General features: G+C 40.5%; 1 protein-coding gene across 1 annotated transcript; it reads right to left on the reverse strand.

The window, feature by feature from the left end:
- Nucleotides 1–5,620: 5,620 nt before the first annotated feature.
- LOC311059882 (annexin A4-like) lies at nt 5,621–19,508 on the reverse strand. Its single transcript, XM_084077986.1, has 16 exons — nt 19,365–19,508; nt 16,624–16,785; nt 14,967–15,165; nt 14,771–14,811; nt 13,782–14,018; nt 13,381–13,468; nt 13,171–13,265; nt 12,700–12,813; nt 11,927–12,017; nt 11,270–11,349; nt 11,043–11,099; nt 10,835–10,928; nt 10,606–10,701; nt 8,453–8,511; nt 7,871–7,993; nt 5,621–6,570 (listed from the first exon to the last, which is right to left on the reverse strand). Exons 2-16 carry the CDS (start codon nt 16,774–16,776, stop codon nt 6,511–6,513), a joined length of 1,587 nt encoding a protein of 528 aa, XP_083934112.1. The 5' UTR covers nt 16,777–16,785; nt 19,365–19,508; the 3' UTR covers nt 5,621–6,510.

Below are 19,508 nucleotides of genomic sequence, written 5' to 3' on the forward strand. Positions count from 1 at the left end.
CACACCTTGGTGGCCCAGGTGGGTGCAAGACAAGCAAAAGTATCACAAAAAAAGTATAGAGTCTGCACATTGGTGATGCTGAAAAAACTCTGCTGTGTATTTATTGCATTGTCATACCTTCATGCCATATGTCCTGATGAAGGTCTGAAGCCAAAACGTTGACAACGCAATACAAACACAGCAGAGCTTTTTCAGCTTCACCAGTGTGCACTGTGCAGACTCTATTCTTTTTTATAACCCTAATCTTAACCTCACAGGAACTATGCCTAAACCTAATCTTAGCCTCACAGGAACTATGCCTAATAAACCTAACCTCAAAACCACGCCCACCTGGTCGAAACACCGGGAAAAGAGAGAGTACGATTCCCACCAGCAGCTGGAGTCCCAGGGCTGCCAATCATTGTTGTCCGTGCCATGTAAGGTAAAAAGGGGGCGGGACCTAACAGACGCGCACCTGGGTCTTTTTATTTTTTTTACCGGAGCGAAACTTTACTTTATCACTGTTTATGGAAGTCCAAAAATTAAAACATAAATACCACAATGAAATAAATAAAATCCACAATTAAATAAATACAAACTAAAATGAAATAAATAAAAACTACAATTAAATAAATACATGTATTTATTTATTGCATTATGTTTTTTATTTATTTAATTGCAGATTTTATTTATTTCATTGTGGTATTTATTTGTTTTAATTTCTTTAATACAGTCAAAGGTTCTGCTAAAAGGATATCACAAACGTTTTGCAATACAAAACATATTGGAATAAAACTCAGTATAATCATAAGGTATATTTACAGAGAAAGGAGGGGCCTGCATGGCCCTTTCTATAGGTGTTCAAGGAGGAGTTAAACTGTGTTCACTTGTATTTTAAGGACAGGAATTATTTTAGGTTCGTTTTGAGTTTGGGTAGGGAGTCGAGAAGATTTATGTATTTTGGTAGGTCATTCCACATTTTGGCATGAATGTATTTTTATCCATGTATGTTTGAGCCCAATTTTGGGGGAACAAGGTCAGATGAGCTCCTTCTGATGTTATGCCACTGCTGCCATGGGCATCACTAATGTAGTTTGACAGGTATCTGGGCACTGATCCTTTGTGAGTATCTTAAAACCAGACCCATTGAGAGATGTTGCACTCTGTCTTCCACCTTGAGCCCACCCAGACTAGCAAAGTGAGCTGGGAGAAGGTGAGTCCTGGGGGAGAGGCCTATAATAGTAGTTATTAATTTGTTTTGAGAGGTCGTCTGCAGTTTTGTTTTTAGTGACATTGAGATGTTAGTGAACCCCGAGGTGCAAACATAGTCAAAATTACATTGAATGAGGGCTCCAGCTAGAGTCCTCATGTTCAGAACCCCATTTTTAGCTCTGGACCCCAATCTACACTGTAAAATCCTCAGTGTTGGTCCTGTAAAGGTCCATAATGGTTCCATTCGTACACTCTTGGTTTTATTGAGTTCCTATAACTATCAATCATTTAGGTGGGGACCCCCTGAAATCCCTTCAGGGACCCCTGGGGGTCCCCAGACCCCATATTGAGAACCAGTAAACCTATGGTGCCATGGTATTGCAAGCCACAGTTTCTTTCCTGGTTTGTTCCCGGTGACCCATGTGTGCACTGCACTCTGTCTTCTGCTCCATATAACCCATGATCTAAAAGGAGTGAACACTGCAGGCTGCTAGAAGTCACATCTGCGACAACAGAGAGTCTCTAGATCAGTGGTTCTCACACCTTTTAAATAAATGTCATAAATAAAAAAAAGACCTCCAGTTATTATGCAATAGGCCAGTGTTTCCCAAACAATAGATCTTTTTTATCATTTTTTTGTAATTGTAATTTATTGTATTTAATTCAAAAGGAAAAAACAAAACAAAACAAAAACAGCATAGCCCATGCATAAAAAACGGTCCGTGACCAAAATGGGGCACAAACCTTTGTTTTAGAAACACTGGTGTATACCATAGAGCTGTGTTTCTGAAATGGGGGTGCCTGAACGCCTATAGGTGCACGCGGGCGTGCTTCAGGGGGGGCATGAGAGAAAGTGGAAAATGGGAGAATTTGTGTGAATCTGCTGAGCTTGCTGCTTGTCATCCATCCATAGCATCACAATGCTGCTATGGTTTTCATTTGAAGTTTTGCTCCATCCAACTGCTGCACTCCTGTAAAGGGGGTATAGCACTTGCATTAGGAAATCAGGGAAAGCGGGTACCAATGCCAAAAACAGTTTGAGAACCAGAGAGAGCTTGACAGACATAGTAGCTGTTGAAAACCATGCAAGTATAGGCTACTCTGCACAGCTTTTAAGCCTAATTCGGTACACACTGTGCCCCCATGTTATGGTCCCCACTTAAGTTCTGAGCAGCTTTAACAATTCAAATAATTACGTAACCTCTGTTTTTTTTGCAGGGCTATCCATACGGCTCTTAGCAAGAGAACCTGACTGGATTGTTGTGGAATTATGCAAATTCCTAAACTACCACACCAGTCACACATGGCATGGGGAGGACTATTCTGTGTGCTGTATGTATATGCACTGACTGTATATCATTATCGACTGTACAGTGTGTTGTAATGTAAACATAACACACACACGCACAGTACAATAACTGGTTCTGGTAAGGATGTATTTCTGTGTTTGAACAAACGGATACACATCACAGATACAGTATGACTTGTGAACAATTATAAACATACTGGAAAGAGAGAATAATATTCTCTCTTTCCATTCTCTTGCTACAGAGACTTACCAAGGAGATGCTATAAAAAGAGATAAATTATGATCGGTTGCTGTATCTCATTATGTTAATGTTGTGCGTGTAATCCTTGGATTTGTAATTTGCTTATACTCATGAAGGTTAAAGCAGGATTATGTCCCTGGCCACCAAATGTCACCCTATTCACACATCCCATATAATATTACATGTTGAGGAAATTCCACTATTACTTTGTCTATTTTTGAAAAATAGACAAAAAAAACATTATAAGATAAAGAAAATCTTTCTTTATCTTATAATGAAATATAATTGAAATACCCAAATTAGGGACGGCCATTATTAACGTGGTTAAGGTACACTGAAGGTCAAGACAAAGACAAACAGAGATTTCCACGGAGTGTGACTTTTCATCCAGAACAAGATAACATGTGTCTGTAAAAGCCTACCCACATGTCAAAGTCTATCAATAGTCACATGAATTATTTAAAACTGTCTCTCTCTCTGCAGAAACCTCGCCACTGTTTTTGTTCCGTTTTCACTAAAATATAGATGATCCTTTCTGTGACGCCAATGTCATTCAATGTCACTGGTGAACAGTTCACTTAAAGTTATGGCCATTGAAGTGGTCCATCATTCCCAGAGGGGTGGCTGGGGATCACGTCAACAGTAAACAGTTTTGTATTTTCCAACTAAAGCCATGGTGTTATGGAAACAGAAATTGATTATCCTCCTTTTTTATGAACGGATCTGTCTAGCCACATTACATCTACTTATTATGTAATGTAATATTATACTACTTATTCTTAACTATTTACCATTCTTTTATTTTGAAAATGTACATCTAATCTGCATAATTATGTTACTTTAATTGTTTTAGCTGCTGAGAGGACATACTACTACCATTTAAACACTACTGCCAGAGCCCAGAGGCTTCACTCGGCAACAGTCAATAGACCCCTTAACAGACGACGTCACACTGGCTCCAAACGTCATACTGGCTCCAAATGAAACCCATTCTGTCAGGTCTCGCTAGGACGCGCCTCACTAGCCAACACACAACCCCAAAACAAGGGAATTGATTGCATGAAACAATCACATATGTGCATCCAGTCTCAATGTTGGTAAACAAATAATTGGTCTATACCATTTCTTCATAAGGATTGTTTGTGCACTTTCAAATATAGTAATGCATTAATATGCTTTTTTGTTTTCCTCCATGATAAACAGTTTTTTGGCTTGGGCCAATAACCAAGTATTTCCCCCACTTTCCACACGGACTCAAGCCTATCCTACCTTATTATACACAAGCACATATTATAAGACCATGTGTTTGTTTTGCTTTCCCCCAAATTGGCCTCGTTTTGGAATGAGATCAGTTAATAAGAAGCAGAAATTTGCCTTATTAACAGATTTTCAACAGCAAAAGATGACACATCATATTTTCAAAGCATGAATGGGGCTTAGGATGTGAGGGCCCGGGGGCCCACAGCTCATCACTACTGATGACACGGGGGCTTGTTATCGATCCACAATGTCTCCCACATGCACACGCTGCTGCTGACAACTCCAATAAACCACTGGAAACACTGCAGCCTCTCTGTGTGTCTGTGTGAGAGATCCGTTAAGTCCTGATGTAAAGCAGTTTTCATGTCAAGGAACCCCCAACTTAATACACTGTATACTTGGCAGCAAATCTGAAAATATTTTCTGCCAGGGGGACCCCATACAAGATTGTTGTTGTTAACATGTTTCTAAAATGTTCCAATTGTTGTAACATTTTGAAAATAGCAGATCTACAAGCTTGTAGGTCTGCTACTTTCAAATAGCCAATGTGTATGTTTAAAGTGGTTAAACGGATTAACTAATTTTGCTGGGGAACCCCCTCAAGGACCCCTGACCGCACTCTGTGAGAACCACTGGTGTGCAGGGCACACGTATATTCGCTCTAACAAACAGCTTAGCTCTTGTCAAGGCCACTCAATAATAATGAAGGTAATAATTTGGTCAAGAAATCAGGATCCGCTGGAAATGTAATTTTATCTCCCCATGAGATGTAAGAAAAAAGTATAGACTACATTTGAGTAGGTACTGTAGTAACCTGCAAAAAGGACATAAATACCATTGTTGAATATTTATCTCTGTTGTTGCAGATGTTTTTTCACTTGTTTAAGTGAGGATTGTGCAAATGCAGTGAGCCTCATTAAAAGTACATTGACTCCCCAACACAAAACAAAAACAACTAAGCCAGAGAGAAACAACAGAGCTGAGACTCGAGGACATCTTCTCTACAAAATGTAGCCTATTGCTATTTATAGCTCTGTTCCAATGAACTGCAAACTTCAAACATTTTCCCCTTCACAGATCATGGAGCAATACACATGCTGCATGGCACTTATGTAAGCCATATTACTTCCATCTTTTGTTCAGGAGGTTCAGTTTTAGGTCCTTCCAAGGAGAGGTTTGGTTGGCTTGTTCACTGCATTCATAATGATTACCTTGGCTCAGTGGTGGAAAGCAACTAAATACATTTATTAAAGTACCGTACTTGAGTGCAATTTTGGGGTACTTTTACTTTTTCTTTTAAAGTTTTACTTTGGTACATTAAGCATATTTTGATGCCAATCAATATATGCCTATTGTGTTCTTTCACTCAAGTAACATTTTTAATACAGGCCTTTTACTTGTAACAGAGTATTTTTATATTGTTGTATCGTTACTTTTACTTAAGTAAAAATAAATAAAACCTGAGTACTTATTCCACCACTAGTAGGCAGTAGGCCAAGGAGGAGAAAATGGAACTGGATTTGAAATGCAAATCTCTCATTGTGTGTGACCGAGCTCCCAACAAAGAATCATCACTCGATGTTTATGCAAATACATCACTCCAGTTCACACACTGCAAATCCTGATATGTCAGAGCATTTTATTGAAATGAGTTACGGGTTCATATTGCAGTACATCACTATGAAATGGCGATTAGTGGTACAAAATGACAAATGCATCAATTTGGGTTCAAGGCATGAACCATTGGTGAATCATACTGCACATATGTAAAAAATAAAACAAATCACTAGTTAGTAAAATAGTGAATACATTCTAAATCAAAACTATTTATGTTGAAGCAATCAAACCATCTACATACAACTTAAAATTTTACTTGAGCTCAGGGAGCCCTCTGCTGGCGAACACACAGACCAGTAAAATGCGGTATATCGGTAAATGAAAATGTTATAACTGCAATATTGAGAGACAAACAATGTAACGATTGCATTTTGTACATATAATATTGATCCCAGCTTGAATAAAAGAGATACATTGTACACTGACGTGGCATAGGATTCCTTCCTTTAGGCTTTGGGCCTTCAGCATTTTAAATACAAGGCAACAGTGTGTCAATAGCTGCTGAACATTGCTGATTGAATTGATGGCTTGAAAACAATATGCTAAAAAATAAATGCTATAAAAGAAGGTGCTAATTTTTGAAAACAGGACTAAAGCTGTGGTCCGTTAGTGGCACAGAGGCACTTTAAAATTTGTTATTAATCTATATATAGTATATAGTATATATATAATCTTGGCAAACATCTAGCATTATGCAGTAGCACAAAGATTGTACGTGTGTTGAAATATAGTTTTGTTCCACTAACATGAACATTGACTTATCCCAAGAGGGAAGTGATATACTGTGAACTAACATGCATGACAGGCTGATATAAGGACATGGGAGACGGTTAAACTATGAAGCATGTAATACGTTGTCCTTATGGCCGTGGTTCCTTCATGTGTGGTGTGTTCAGTCACTTCCACCGCACAGCTTCAGCAGCAGCTTCTTGTAGTCTCCAGAGGTGTCACCCTAGGGAAGAGAGAGAGGTAGAGAGAGAGAGAGAGAGAGATGATAGTATTACGGGAAATCAGTTCCCAATGAAAGTCATCATACGGACAAATTCACAATCGCCACAAATTCCAATTCTTTGTTCCATCCTCGCGTCCCTCACTCACATCGTTTCCTCGCGCCGAGAACAAGACGTGAGGACGGACAAATTGATCGCGTTTGACTTGAGAATGGGAACGCTCCTCGCTGTCAACTGTAATTTTGAAGCGATGTCAATGACATGTAATTATGACAGTGGGATCGAATGTCCTGTTGTTTTGGATGCAGTATTTCTCTCTGACGATTGCTGCATACAATAGTTTGTATTAATTTCCTTCCACAGGACATAGTAGATTGGAAAATAAAATGGTATTAGGAATTAAACTGTTTGACATGCATTCTCCCTGCAAGACTGTATAAATATATAGATCAATCAAACCATTATTGAATTTGTAAGTGTAGGAATACAGAAGGGGACTAGGTTACGTGTTGAAATACAACAAACCTGTTGTATCTGTAGGACTGAAACTTATAACTACTAATAATCAAAACTGAACTGAATGAATCAACTTCAACAGCTTTGATCAGTTTTTGCACAGATATATAAAGAATATCAGTATCTCTATTCCAGTTTAATCAAGTGGGACACTCCATTGTAGCAGACCACACGCACGCACGCACACTGTGTAGAATGTAGAATTCAGTGAAACAAGCCATCGGGGCTTTTTGTGTTATCCTTTTTCATTGTATAATCGTACCACTGTACTTTTTTCAAATTGTTAATATAGTATTCAATCAATCAATCAACCATAGGAAACTATAACACTTATGCCATATCACGATATAACCCAAAATTCCTAATGATATGAAGTTTCATATCACGATATTGATATAATATCGTTATCGTTGCTATCGGGCACATCTACATATTTCGAATGTTAATGTTTTTTGTAAATGAATGCTCTACTTCATCATAATACAGTATCACACAAAAGTAGCAAAAATTGCCGATGTACAAGCTCACAACGTGCCGTGATGCGACGGGTTGTGAGTAGATCTGCTATTTTCACTATTGTTTAAAAACAATTTTAAGTGAAAGTGTGTCTGTGGGGTTTATACATATTGAACCAATGAAAAGTATTAAGAAGAGCTTGTGTCTAAATCTTAACTATTGTAACACAAAAAAATGTCTTCCTGAAAAGTAACTGTTTTGGACATACAAGGTTTCCACTCGACAGCAACGATATATATATAGTCCAGTACTAATCTGCTCCATACTTACAGAGATGGCGGTGTAAAGTGACTTGCCGTAGACCCTCACATACTCCTGTCTGATGTCCAGCATGTCCACCTCAGAGCGGGTCACCATGACACGGATGAGTGTCCTGTCTTTGGTCCCCGCTCCCTGTTAACATAAACACTACACATTACATATGCCCACAAACACGTTTGATCTGCATTTGTAGCTTTTAACAGTGGTTCTCAAAGTAGGGTCCGCAGACCCCCAAGGGTCCTTGAGGGGGTTCCAGGGGGAACAAAAGTAGTTATCATAGAATCAAAATCACTTGAATCACTTGAATACTATTCAAAAATAGCAGATCAAAAATGAGTGGTTCAAAAATAGCAGATCTACAAGCTCACGTGTCGAGATGCGACAGGCTGTGAGCTTGTAGGCTACTGTAGATTGTCTATTTTGGAAGACGTTTTGAAAACCTTTATCCCTTATGAGGGTCCCTGGCAGAAAATCTTTTTAGATAGGGGTCCGCGGTCAAATACAAATCGATTTGGGGGTCCTTGACATGATAATGTTTGATAACCACTGGTTTTTACAATGGAATATGGAAGATAGTAGGTCACACCGTACCGCCATGGCCTTGTGGAGTCTCTCTGCGAAGTAGGCCGGGGTGTTCCTGATGCATTTCACTGCAAAGTGACAGGAGGAGACATCAGTGTTCAGACACTAAAAGCAGATGCTTCACTTCAAAATACCACTAAGATCATAATGGAAGAGTGTCATCAGCGTACATTTGAAGTGATTCAGCCAAACATCGCTAATCTGCACTTATCTGAAATTTAGGTCATTCGGACTGGTCAAATTGTCAAATGAGTGGTTTCAGTTCTGTGTAGCACACACTAAATTTCACTCTGAGCATGTACAAATGGATTTGGGTTGATTTTTCCGTTCTCAGAGTTAATTAAACACTGAGGATTTTACTATAGCAACACAGTAAAAATCCAAAGATCCAGCATTAATAGAATATATTCTTAAATCCACAGAAAGTGTTTTTTTCTTTTTAGACCGAGCACTTTGGATATCATGTCCAGAGAGCACTGAGCGAGACACCTCTGTCCATGTTTGTGGAAGTGTCACTCCAACCCTCTGCATAGGAGAATTACAATGATATGTAACCTTTATGTAACCAGTTAAAATATATTGAGACAAAAAGTCTCCGCAGTGGCCATTCACATGCTTACAAAAACACAATACAGGACAAACTCCAAAAAATAAAAGCATACAGACAGACTACCGAACATTACTCCAGTGAGAGTACGTGAGGTTTAAAAGTCTTCAGTACCAAACAAAGTAAAAGCAATAAAACAATCATAAAACACCAATCAAAAAACTACACCTCAGAGCAGGAACAGCTTCTGGCGAGGACGTCCGCTATAATATTTTTAAAACTCCTAAGTGAAATTAAAGAAGGCAATGTGAGTCTGGTCTGAAGGTCATTGCAAGCCTAAGGGCCAAAATAAAATAGGCTTCTTTTACCAGCCTCAGTTCGCAAAAGGGGCACAGACAGTGTGTTCTAGGTTTTTTCGGAGGTATACGATAATCATTCCCTGAACGACATGCGCGTGGTCGTGGGTATGCGCTAGTGTGTTTTCAATGGATGAAATGGTTAGTAGAGGGCAGAGCATGTGAGCGGAGCAGAGCGACGCGATTTTGACGTGAGGGCGGAGCTGGTTTATAAAAAGGTTGGAGCGCTACTCAGAGCGAGGACCGCCTCCCGCTCCAAGCCGCCCTCGAGGGGGCCGCGCACTGAATGTTTGAGCATGCCCGGTCGCACGGACTCAGAGACACACAGACATCCAGCAGTGCACAGCGCACCGAGATTTCATTAGAATTTCTACTTTCTTTTTTTTACTGTTGAGCGACCCGGTTTGAGCGGAGCATGGAGCGAGATTTGCGCAAATCAACGTGAGCGAGGAGCGACGGGGAGCGGAGCGCGGGGGGAGTCGACGTGAGCGAATAGCGAGCGTGAAACCAGACCCCTGGAGCGCCGAGCGACATTTCCACCCGCTACGCTCCGCTCACGTGCTCTGGTAGAGGGCTACGCTTGGCTATGAAAAATTTCTGCAGGTCACACTATGTATATAGAGTAACACAGTAGAGCACACCACTGGGCACAGTACAGCGCAGCCAGGCATTTTACTGAGTTTTTGATCAAAACAAACTTTGAACAAATGAAAGGGGAGAGATTACCAAGAATAGCTTTGTAAAGGAAGATGTAGCAGCGCTGTAACCTGCGTGAGGTTAAAGACGACAAACCAACTAATGAATACAGGGTGCAATGATGGATCCTGAATGCAGAGTTAGAGATAAATCTCAGTGCAAGCATGATAAGAGAGGATCTAGTTAGTTATAGTGGGACAAGCACATCTATAAACAGTGTCAACTTAATCTAGATGCGACAAGAAAAGGCACAAAAACCAACTACTTTGATGAAACTCTCTCTCCAAACGCTGAACTATTTTTTACTCAAGGCACCCAGGCATCCAAATACTGCTGAATCGCGAGGCACGGCACAGGGAAGAGGAAGACTCCCAGCATGCCTTTACCATAGAAATGCATAGCAGAATCTAAGGCGCTGGCAGCTACAAAAAAAAATGCTTTCAGAAGGGTTTTGAATACAGGACTTTTGTTATTTCTACACTGTGGTATTGCTACTTTTACTTAAGCCCAAAATCGGAGAACTTCCGCCATTGCTGTAAGTGTGTTTACGTGAGTGTACTTACCAACTGCCACCATGCCACCCTCCACGTCTCCAGACATCTCCCTGCAGATGCTCTTTTCAATGTCCCGGCCACACATTTGCTGGTACTCGTGGAAGACTGACGGAGACAAGAGTTTCCGGCAGGACGGTATATAGTCAAACAATATCGTCAATGTCACTTATCACTAAAACATTATTAACAGTATTAAAAAGAACATTGGGAAAATAACAGGTACTCCAGACATACATACCTGCACGAAGATGAGGCTTACTGCGAGCACACAAGATCGCATTGAACTGAGACTCATCAGTCCCTACTTTATTCTCCCCAGCAGCATACAATTTCTGTTAGACACACACACACACACACACACACACACACACAGATATGAATTATTATCATCTATGCGCTTAATGGACGCTCTAAAAATATTATCAGTCTTTAAATACAATCTTTACCTGAGCATCCTGTTTGGCCATAGCGACATCCACGTTTTCCCTCTCATCTCGATTGCCCTGGAAGAAGAAAACAACAATTTACGTTTCAACAGGCGCTGTGCAAAGAAATCTTGAATCTAATACATTATTTATGATGTACCACTGCACTCTGGTCAATAATTCAACTTCCTCCTCCTCCTCCTCAGTGCAGTCTTGTTTGAATAATAAACTGCAGCAGATACACCTACCTGACAGAGGGAAACCAGGAGTCTACGGAAGTGCCCTGAGGTGTCATTGCTGATGGAATCCTCCAGGGTCTTTCCATACTCTGGATGCAAAAGTAACACAATACATCTGACCATCACCTCCACAGTATACAGCACAGAATAAAGCCCACATTTCATTGATTTGTTTGGTTAATACTGACTCCTCCATTTGATTTACTTATTAGCTGAGCCATTCAAAGCTTTCTTTTGTACACCCACCAGAGGGCGCTGAGAACGCAAAAACAAACCTGGGCTGAAACACAGCCACACGGCTTAACTATTACACATGTTGTAACGGTTTCTGTACTTAGAGGTTAGTAAGTGCAGGAGTGCATGAGTAAGTGCAGCTGCAAAACGCGTATTGTCCCACGAATACGTTAAACTCTAAAGAATCTAAAACATGTGACCTCTTTTGGTAGACAAGTGATAACGTGCTACAAGAGAGGGGGCGAGCTGGCTTGTTGTGAAACACAACAGCGTATTGTGATTGCCCTTGTTTATTGTAGGGGGCTCTGTGAATCCCACAATGCAGCACAGAAATTATACAATCCAATTACAATCATGCGGTGAGTACATGATGCTCATTGTGAATACCTGAAACAAACACAGAGATGATAATAAGAGTGTGGGGGCACTCACCAGATTTGTAAACTTGATTGATTGCCTGTATCTCTGCATTGCTGCGAGATGACATGATCTCAATCAGACAGGCCTCATCAGTCCCTGCACCCTGCACAGGAAAATAAACACTTTTAACCCATTGAATCCGGGAACGCATCTCTGTCATTTTCGATTTATTTTGGCTATTCAAAAATAGCAGATATACAAGCTCATAGTTTGTAGATCTGCTATTTTTGTATGTAGAGGGGGGGGGGGGGTCCGCAATGGGCGGGGGGGAACAAGTTTGAGAACCAATGATATTATAGCAACATCAAATTTTTCTTTTTTTTAACTGTTTAGGATTTAGAAGACCTTTGTAGAATCCCCCAAAAGCAAAGATTTGAGTTACAAATGTTCGCTTTAAAAAACATAATATTCAAAGATTTTCCTCCAAAAAAATAGCAGATCTAGATTCTATATATCTGCTATTTTTGAATAGCCAAAGATGGTTAAAGTGGTTAAAATCTAAAATGACAGATACTTTCCCGGTCTTAATGGGTTAAATGAACACCGCCTTATTGGTCAATAAGTAATGCAAACAGACTGCAAAACCAGCTTGTGTGGAAAGCAAGCACACTGGCTGTTTGCTATCACTCATGATTGAATTTTCCGTTTGTCTGGTCTTTATTGTCAGAATGGAACAGAACTTCTTCTGGTCACATTGTGTGATGAGTCACGCCATTGCTGACGTAGAGTCTCCCAAAACAAATATTGTATCATCTACTTAAAACACAAGCGATGGAATTACTGACATGTATGGACTCTCTCAGTTCAGACGCATCGAAATGTGCATTTGTCTGCAGCATGGCAACAACCAGTCTCTCATAGTTTCCAGTTAGCTCCGACTTCAGATCGTGGAATAAATCCTATGTGGAAAAACAGACACACTTGAAAGTAAGGTCACTCAAGATATAACTTCCATTTAGTGGTCAGTAGGCAAAGGAAGAACTTTCGACTGTTTTACAAGTAAGAAGTTTTACTGTAACTCCTACATTCCCATAAAGTAGTTTTACTGTAACTCCTACCTTCCCATAAAGCAGTTTTACTGTAACTCCTACCTTCCCATAAAGTAGTTTTACTGTAACTCCTACCTTCCCATAAAGTAGTTTTACTGTAACTCCTACCTTCCCATAAAGAAGTTTTACTGTAACTCCTACCTTCCCATAAAGAAGTTTTACTGTAACTCCTACCTTCCCATAAAGTAGTTTTACTGTAACTCCTACCTTCCCATAAGTAGTTTTGTAGGCAGCTACCAGCGGGACCCTCTGCTTATTACTGCGACTTCCCAGAAGTTCAGTGATAGCGGACTCATCAGTGCCTGTTCCAAAAAGTGAATAGTTAAATTATTATTATTTTTATTTTTCATTAAGGATTGCATGTATTAACCCCATAATTCAAACAGGTGCAAGAATACATGCTGACCAAATACTGACCGAATCCCTTCATTGCTTTGCGGAGAACTTCTACATCCCTCAACGGATCAGCTCCTGGAGTATCTTTAATGGAGCCCCTGAATCCTCTCTAATAGCAAACATAAGAAAAATACATACTTTAAAAATAAAACAATAAAACTTTAGGAGGAGAAATGTTACACGTGCATATAAAGATTGCACTTGCAGACAGTGTTGCCAGGTCTGCTTATTATAATTTCCTCCCAAGAGTTTAGCTCTTGGGAGGAAGATCTTGTAGATCTGCTATTTTCAAATAGCTGATGTATATGTTTAACATGCTCATGTGGCCCATAGTTGCTTCTTTTGGGCTTGTTTCTCTCACATAATCTGGCAACACTGCTTGCAGACAAATATTTGAATGAATCCAGACTTGAAGTTCGTACATTGACAGGAGAGTGTGGAACGGCAGGGGCACCTCCTCCATGTCCCGGACTGGTTGCTGGGGCACCAGGGTAACCCGGCATCGGCTGTCCTGGCGCAGGGCCCCCTCCGTATCCCTGCGGAGCCCCTCCCGGCCCCCCTCCGTATCCCTGCTGCGGAGCCCCTCCCGGCCCTCCTCCATATCCCTGCTGAGCCCCTCCCGCCGGCCCTCCTGGATAGCCCTGCGGAGCCCCTCCCGGCTGGAAAAAAGGAAGGACGTTATTAGCGTTAAGTACACAGTGACATAACGTATCTATAGAACAAACCAGTGCCATGATGGAGTGTTGATTTCGTCCACTAAAACTATGACGAAAAATGTTCCTCGACTACCTTTTTTCACTGACGAAAACTAAATAAAAACTAGGCTATGATGACTAAAACTAAGACTAAATATTTTGACAATTTCGTCAACAAATAAAAACTAGACTAAAATGTTAGGGAGGGACGTGTGGAGAAGAGATCCAGTAGAACTAAAAGACAAGTCATTTTACGTTTGGTTGCGCTCAGGTGTTACGCTCTGAAAATATCAGATCTACAAGCTCACAAACGCGTCGCAGATCGGCTATTTTCAGCATGCAACCAAGTGTAAAATCCCAGCCATTACGACGCCATCAAGGCACCGCCAAAATACATTTTAGTCGACTAAATCAACTGTAGATTTAGTCTACTATAATCTTATGATATTTAGTCAACTAAAACTAGACAGTGAAACATTTCAGATGACTAAAGTATGACTAAAACTAAATGGAATTTGATTCAAAAGACTATGACTAAAACTGAATCAGAATTTGCTGTCAAAATCAACACTACCATGATGGCAGGAACTTAGTAGAATGCACATATATGTATAAGGTGTTTCTGAGCAAATAAGAGATTATGCTTAAGTCAGTCCATATGCTATTAATCACTTGACAGTGTAGAGGTGAGGGGTAAGATAAGAGATTAAATGTACCATTCCAAAGCCGCCTGCTGGTGCTCCGCCCCATCCTCCGCCTGGAGACAAGGGATTGGTTACGTAATGCTCAAATGGAGGGGTTTCGCTTACAGCCATTAAGTCAGAAATATCCTGATGCACTAATTCTGTGAACGAATGAAAAAGCTAACAGGAAAATAAAAAGGCTTCCGTAAACAACAGTGTTTAGCCTTACCTCCCTGTGCTGGCGGCATAGAGGGATAGCCCCCTGCTCCGGGCTGTTGCTGCGGTGGGAAGCCCCCGGCCTGGGGAGGGTAGCCCCCCCCAGCCTGGGGAGGGTAGCCGCCTGCGGCTGGAGGATATCCGCCTTGTTGGGGAGGGTAGCCGCCTTGTTGGGGAGGGTAGCCCCCGGCTTGGGGTGGGTATCCACCTGCCTGTGGGTTAAGATTGTCACGAGCATGATATTTTACTCGACAATTAATTGACAATTAAAATAATTGCCATTAACATGGATGAAAGCGAAATAAAATCTCACGACTGAAAATATGTTGTTAGGCCAAGTCCTGATGCAATTTGTGAAACAGTGTGAAAATGTGTAGAATTATGATGTTTTGGAAGCCAACCAGTTGAAGAAATCGCAGATTGATGCTATTTTGTATTTTGCATTTTAAAACAACATGCCAGACGCCAGAGGGTTAACCTTTGTTTTTAAGAAATATCTGCAATCATTTGGATTTTCAGGAATTCTATTGCTAGTTTGACCATCTACAAGCTTACAAAACGTTGTGTTGTAAGCTTGTAGATAGCCTATTTTGGGTGCATGGCATGCTTCCATAGAAGACATGCTGACTTCTATGGAATCCAAATGACTGAAATCAGCAGTGGTGGAAAGTAACTAAGTACATTTTACTTAAGTACAATTTTGAGGTATTTGTACTTTACTTGAGTATTTCCAATTTCCAATACTTTTACTTCTACTCCACTACATCTCAGAGGCAAATATTGTACATTTACTCCACTACAATTATTTGAAGACTTTAGATACTAGTTACTTTGCAGATATAAACTATTACATTATAAAACATATATTAACCACTTTAGCCCTATTTTATACATAGGCTATTTGAAAATAGCCGATCTACAAGCTCACAACGCGTCGCATCGCGACGCGTTGTGAGGTACTTTTTCTACCACTGGAAATCAGTCGTGGTGACTTAGAACTTCAATCCATGCGATTAATGATTTAATTGTGTATTTGTCTTTGAACACTGCAACATAAGGATAAAAATGACTTTTCTGTTTTCCTTTTTAGGCTTTGTAAACAAAGTCATATCTGCTCAGGGCAGATATGACTTAAATCTACAAAGGAATGACTGAGCATGACCAGGCATACCTACCTACCAGCATACCTGATTAGGGTATCCATAGCTCATCTTTATGACCAGCATAAATCATAAAAAATAAATAACGTACCATCAATTAAACAGGCCATATATTTAATAATTGTACACTTTCCAAAAGATATAAAAAAAGAGCGGAAATAGTCAATCTACATGCTCACAACGTGGCGCGATGCAACGCGTTGTGAGCATGTAGATCGGCTATATCAGCTTTCCTGTTTTTAACCCATTCAATCCAGGGACACATCTCTGTCATTTTAGATTTCTTTGGCTATTCAAAAGTAGCAGATATACAAGCTCATAGCTCGGCACTCTGCCGCGCTATGAGCTTATAGATCTGCTATTTTTTAATAGCCAAAGAAATCTAAAATGACAGAGATGCGTTCCCGGTTTGAATGGGTTAATAGATTAATTTATGCAGACGAATAGAAACGATTCTGACTAATTATGCAAAAATAATTGCGATTAGGTAATAATTGGGACAACTCCTACCTGTGGTGGGTAGCCTCCGGCTGCAGGAGGGTAGCCCCCCGCCGCTGGGGGGTAGCCCCCTTGCTGGGGTGGATATGCCCCTGGTTGTGGCGGGTAGCCCCCTGCTTGAGGTGGATACCCACCGGACTGATTAGGGTATCCAGGATAGCTCATCTTTATGACCTATAGGGTTGAGAATGAGATTAAGTCATAGTTTAGTTCTTTGGCGTTCTTCCTGAGACAATTTCTCTGCCTAAATATCAATCGGACTTTGTTGCTTTTGTCACTCTGTTGGCAAGACACCTTATTCTGATCCATTGGAAGAAAACATATCCACCCTCCCATTCCCGCTGGATTTGTGACATACTGTACTTTTTAAAATTGGAAAAAATTACATACACATTGCGTGGCTCTTTTTAAAAATTCTATAAAGCATGGCAGCCTTTTCTATCGCACGTTGACAATCTTACACTTGAGCCCCCAACGGAACCCGAATGAGTGTGTGTGTGTGTGTGTGTGTGTGTGTGTGTGTGTGTGTGTGTGTGTGTGTGTGTGTGTGTGTGTGTGTGTGTGTGTGTGTGTGTGTGTATGTGTGTGTGTATGTGTGTGTGTGTGTGTGTATGTGTGTGTGTGTGTGTGTTTGTTTTGTTTTTGCTGCTGTGTTTATACCTTATTCAATGTATTATTTTTCTTACTTGATATTTGTCTATCCTGTTACACACTTATTTTCTTGACTGTTTTGAGATACTTTGTTTATTTACTTCAGTAATGAATAAACATATTTGGTTACCTTGTCTATGATGTGACTGACTGATACTACATGTATTATTAAACAAGCTATTATTAACCATGACCATAAAAACTGTTATTTTATACCTGCTGCTATCATGTTTTTGATTTTATATACCGGCTGTAGTGCTGACTTTCTATAATGCGTGATGTTTTCCACCTGCACAAGAAACCTTTCTGCCTATGGAGTGCTATATCTATTATGTAGCCTATATACTGGACTTTGTTTGATTTAACTGTGCCTTCCTGTTACTTGACTTCCTTCTCTATTCTCTTTCCCTACACAGACACTAATTGACTCTTCCTGTAACTGCAATGTTGAGAGCTTGCTCAAAAAATAAATGTCCAGCTTTTTTTTTTACACATGTAATGTAACCATGCAATGATTATGTGACAATAAAGTTGATTCTGACTCTCGTTTGTCACTTATTAATATTATGGTATCTTTTGTGACTGAGTCTCTGCCTGTACGTCGATTCCTAGTATAGGCCAACCTTCAACCAGTTATGTGTGTGTGTGTGTGTGTATATAAATAGGAGTAACAAAGTTAGTTGTTATAGGTGCAGGCCATGCCCCGCCTCGTTTAGGCAAATGACTGTAATCTGAGTATCTGACTGGAGGAAAAGGCACCTGTTGCAGTCCTGCAGCAAACAATCGATCGCAAACTATTAACATTCCATGCACAAAGGAAACGACTTGAAGAGTTTGTTCAAGGGCATGTATATTCGGACAGGCTACGCCCTTCCCCCCGCTCATTTACTGATTACTACTGTCTCTGCCGCTGATCCAAAATGAGGCCCACCCACACCCAGCAGGATAACAGGATTTGCAAGCTACGCAAGCAAGCAAGCATTCTAGATCAATCGAGCTTGACTAGGCCTGGGATTTGTGAATCGCCAGTCGTTTGTACTACAGCTTTACCCCCCATGAACCTCTACATCAGGGACGTAACACACGTACACAATGGCGTATGCTAAATATATGTTGTCGTCATCCACTCTGTTTGTGTTACATAACAGAACATACATCACTGTGTCCTCGCTGCACCGCAGAAGTTGGGACGGTCGTCTAGCGTAGTCCTGATACATGACAGCCAGTAATGGATGAACTCCAACCTGGTGTTTGCAGTTTATCCGTTTTTGGCCCGTACATCTACATAAACGTTCATATTTCAAATATAAAGTGCTTAACCTCTGGCCACGGATGTTACGGGCTCTCAGAAGTACCCGTATCTTCCATATTGTTCAATAAAAAACATTTTAATCCGATTGGTGGCCATTTTCTTCGTATTTTTCCAAATGCTTTCAACCACGCGACCCTATCGGTGGGGAGGTGTATTACTTCCTCTGATACATTATAGCTCTGAGAAAATGTCCACCGATCGGATTAAAATGCTTTTTATTGAACAATACGGAAGATACGGGCATTTCTGACGGCCCGTACATAATCGCAACATCATTGGCCATGGGGTCAGCAATTTATATTTGAAATCTGAACGTTTATGTAGATGTACGGGCCAAAAAGGGAGAAAGTGCAAACACTATTTTGAAGTTATCCATGGCTAGGACGTCTAGTAGCATTCTAGCATCATCCGGGTGATCCGCCGTAAAACATAACACGACCCATAGATCATTCCGTCAGCCAGACACTCATCAATCATTCATTCATCACATTCTTTCAACTGCAGATCTGATTACAGTATCAGATTATCAGCATGGCACGCGTCAACATTCCGTTTAGGTTTTTGGGGTTTTGATCCACTGCTAACAGTAACGTGACCCTTCATCTAGCTGGCTAACGTGGCTAATGTAAAATCAGGTAATAATAGCTCACTGTCTGATGCTCCAAACAAACAAACAATCAAACCACGTTTCTTATACACTTGCTATTAAATGACACGTTACACAATACGTCGGTTTGATTTCATATTCCGCGCATACTTTACAATGGAAAAATCCATGAGATGAACTTACTGTAGAGAGAGCAGTGTTTTCAACAGAGCAGATTCAGGAAGGGAGGACAGTGAGAGTGTTTAGCTGTAGAGCAGCTATAAGTGGGTGGGTCCTCAGTTGTTTGTTTCCGTCCTTTACTCCATTTACAATACTGTTATAACCTTT

The sequence above is a fragment of the Gymnoscopelus microlampas genome (assembly GCF_963454915.1).
Source record: "Gymnoscopelus microlampas genome assembly, chromosome: 14".
In the NCBI taxonomy this organism is placed as follows: Eukaryota; Metazoa; Chordata; class Actinopteri; order Myctophiformes; family Myctophidae; genus Gymnoscopelus; species Gymnoscopelus microlampas.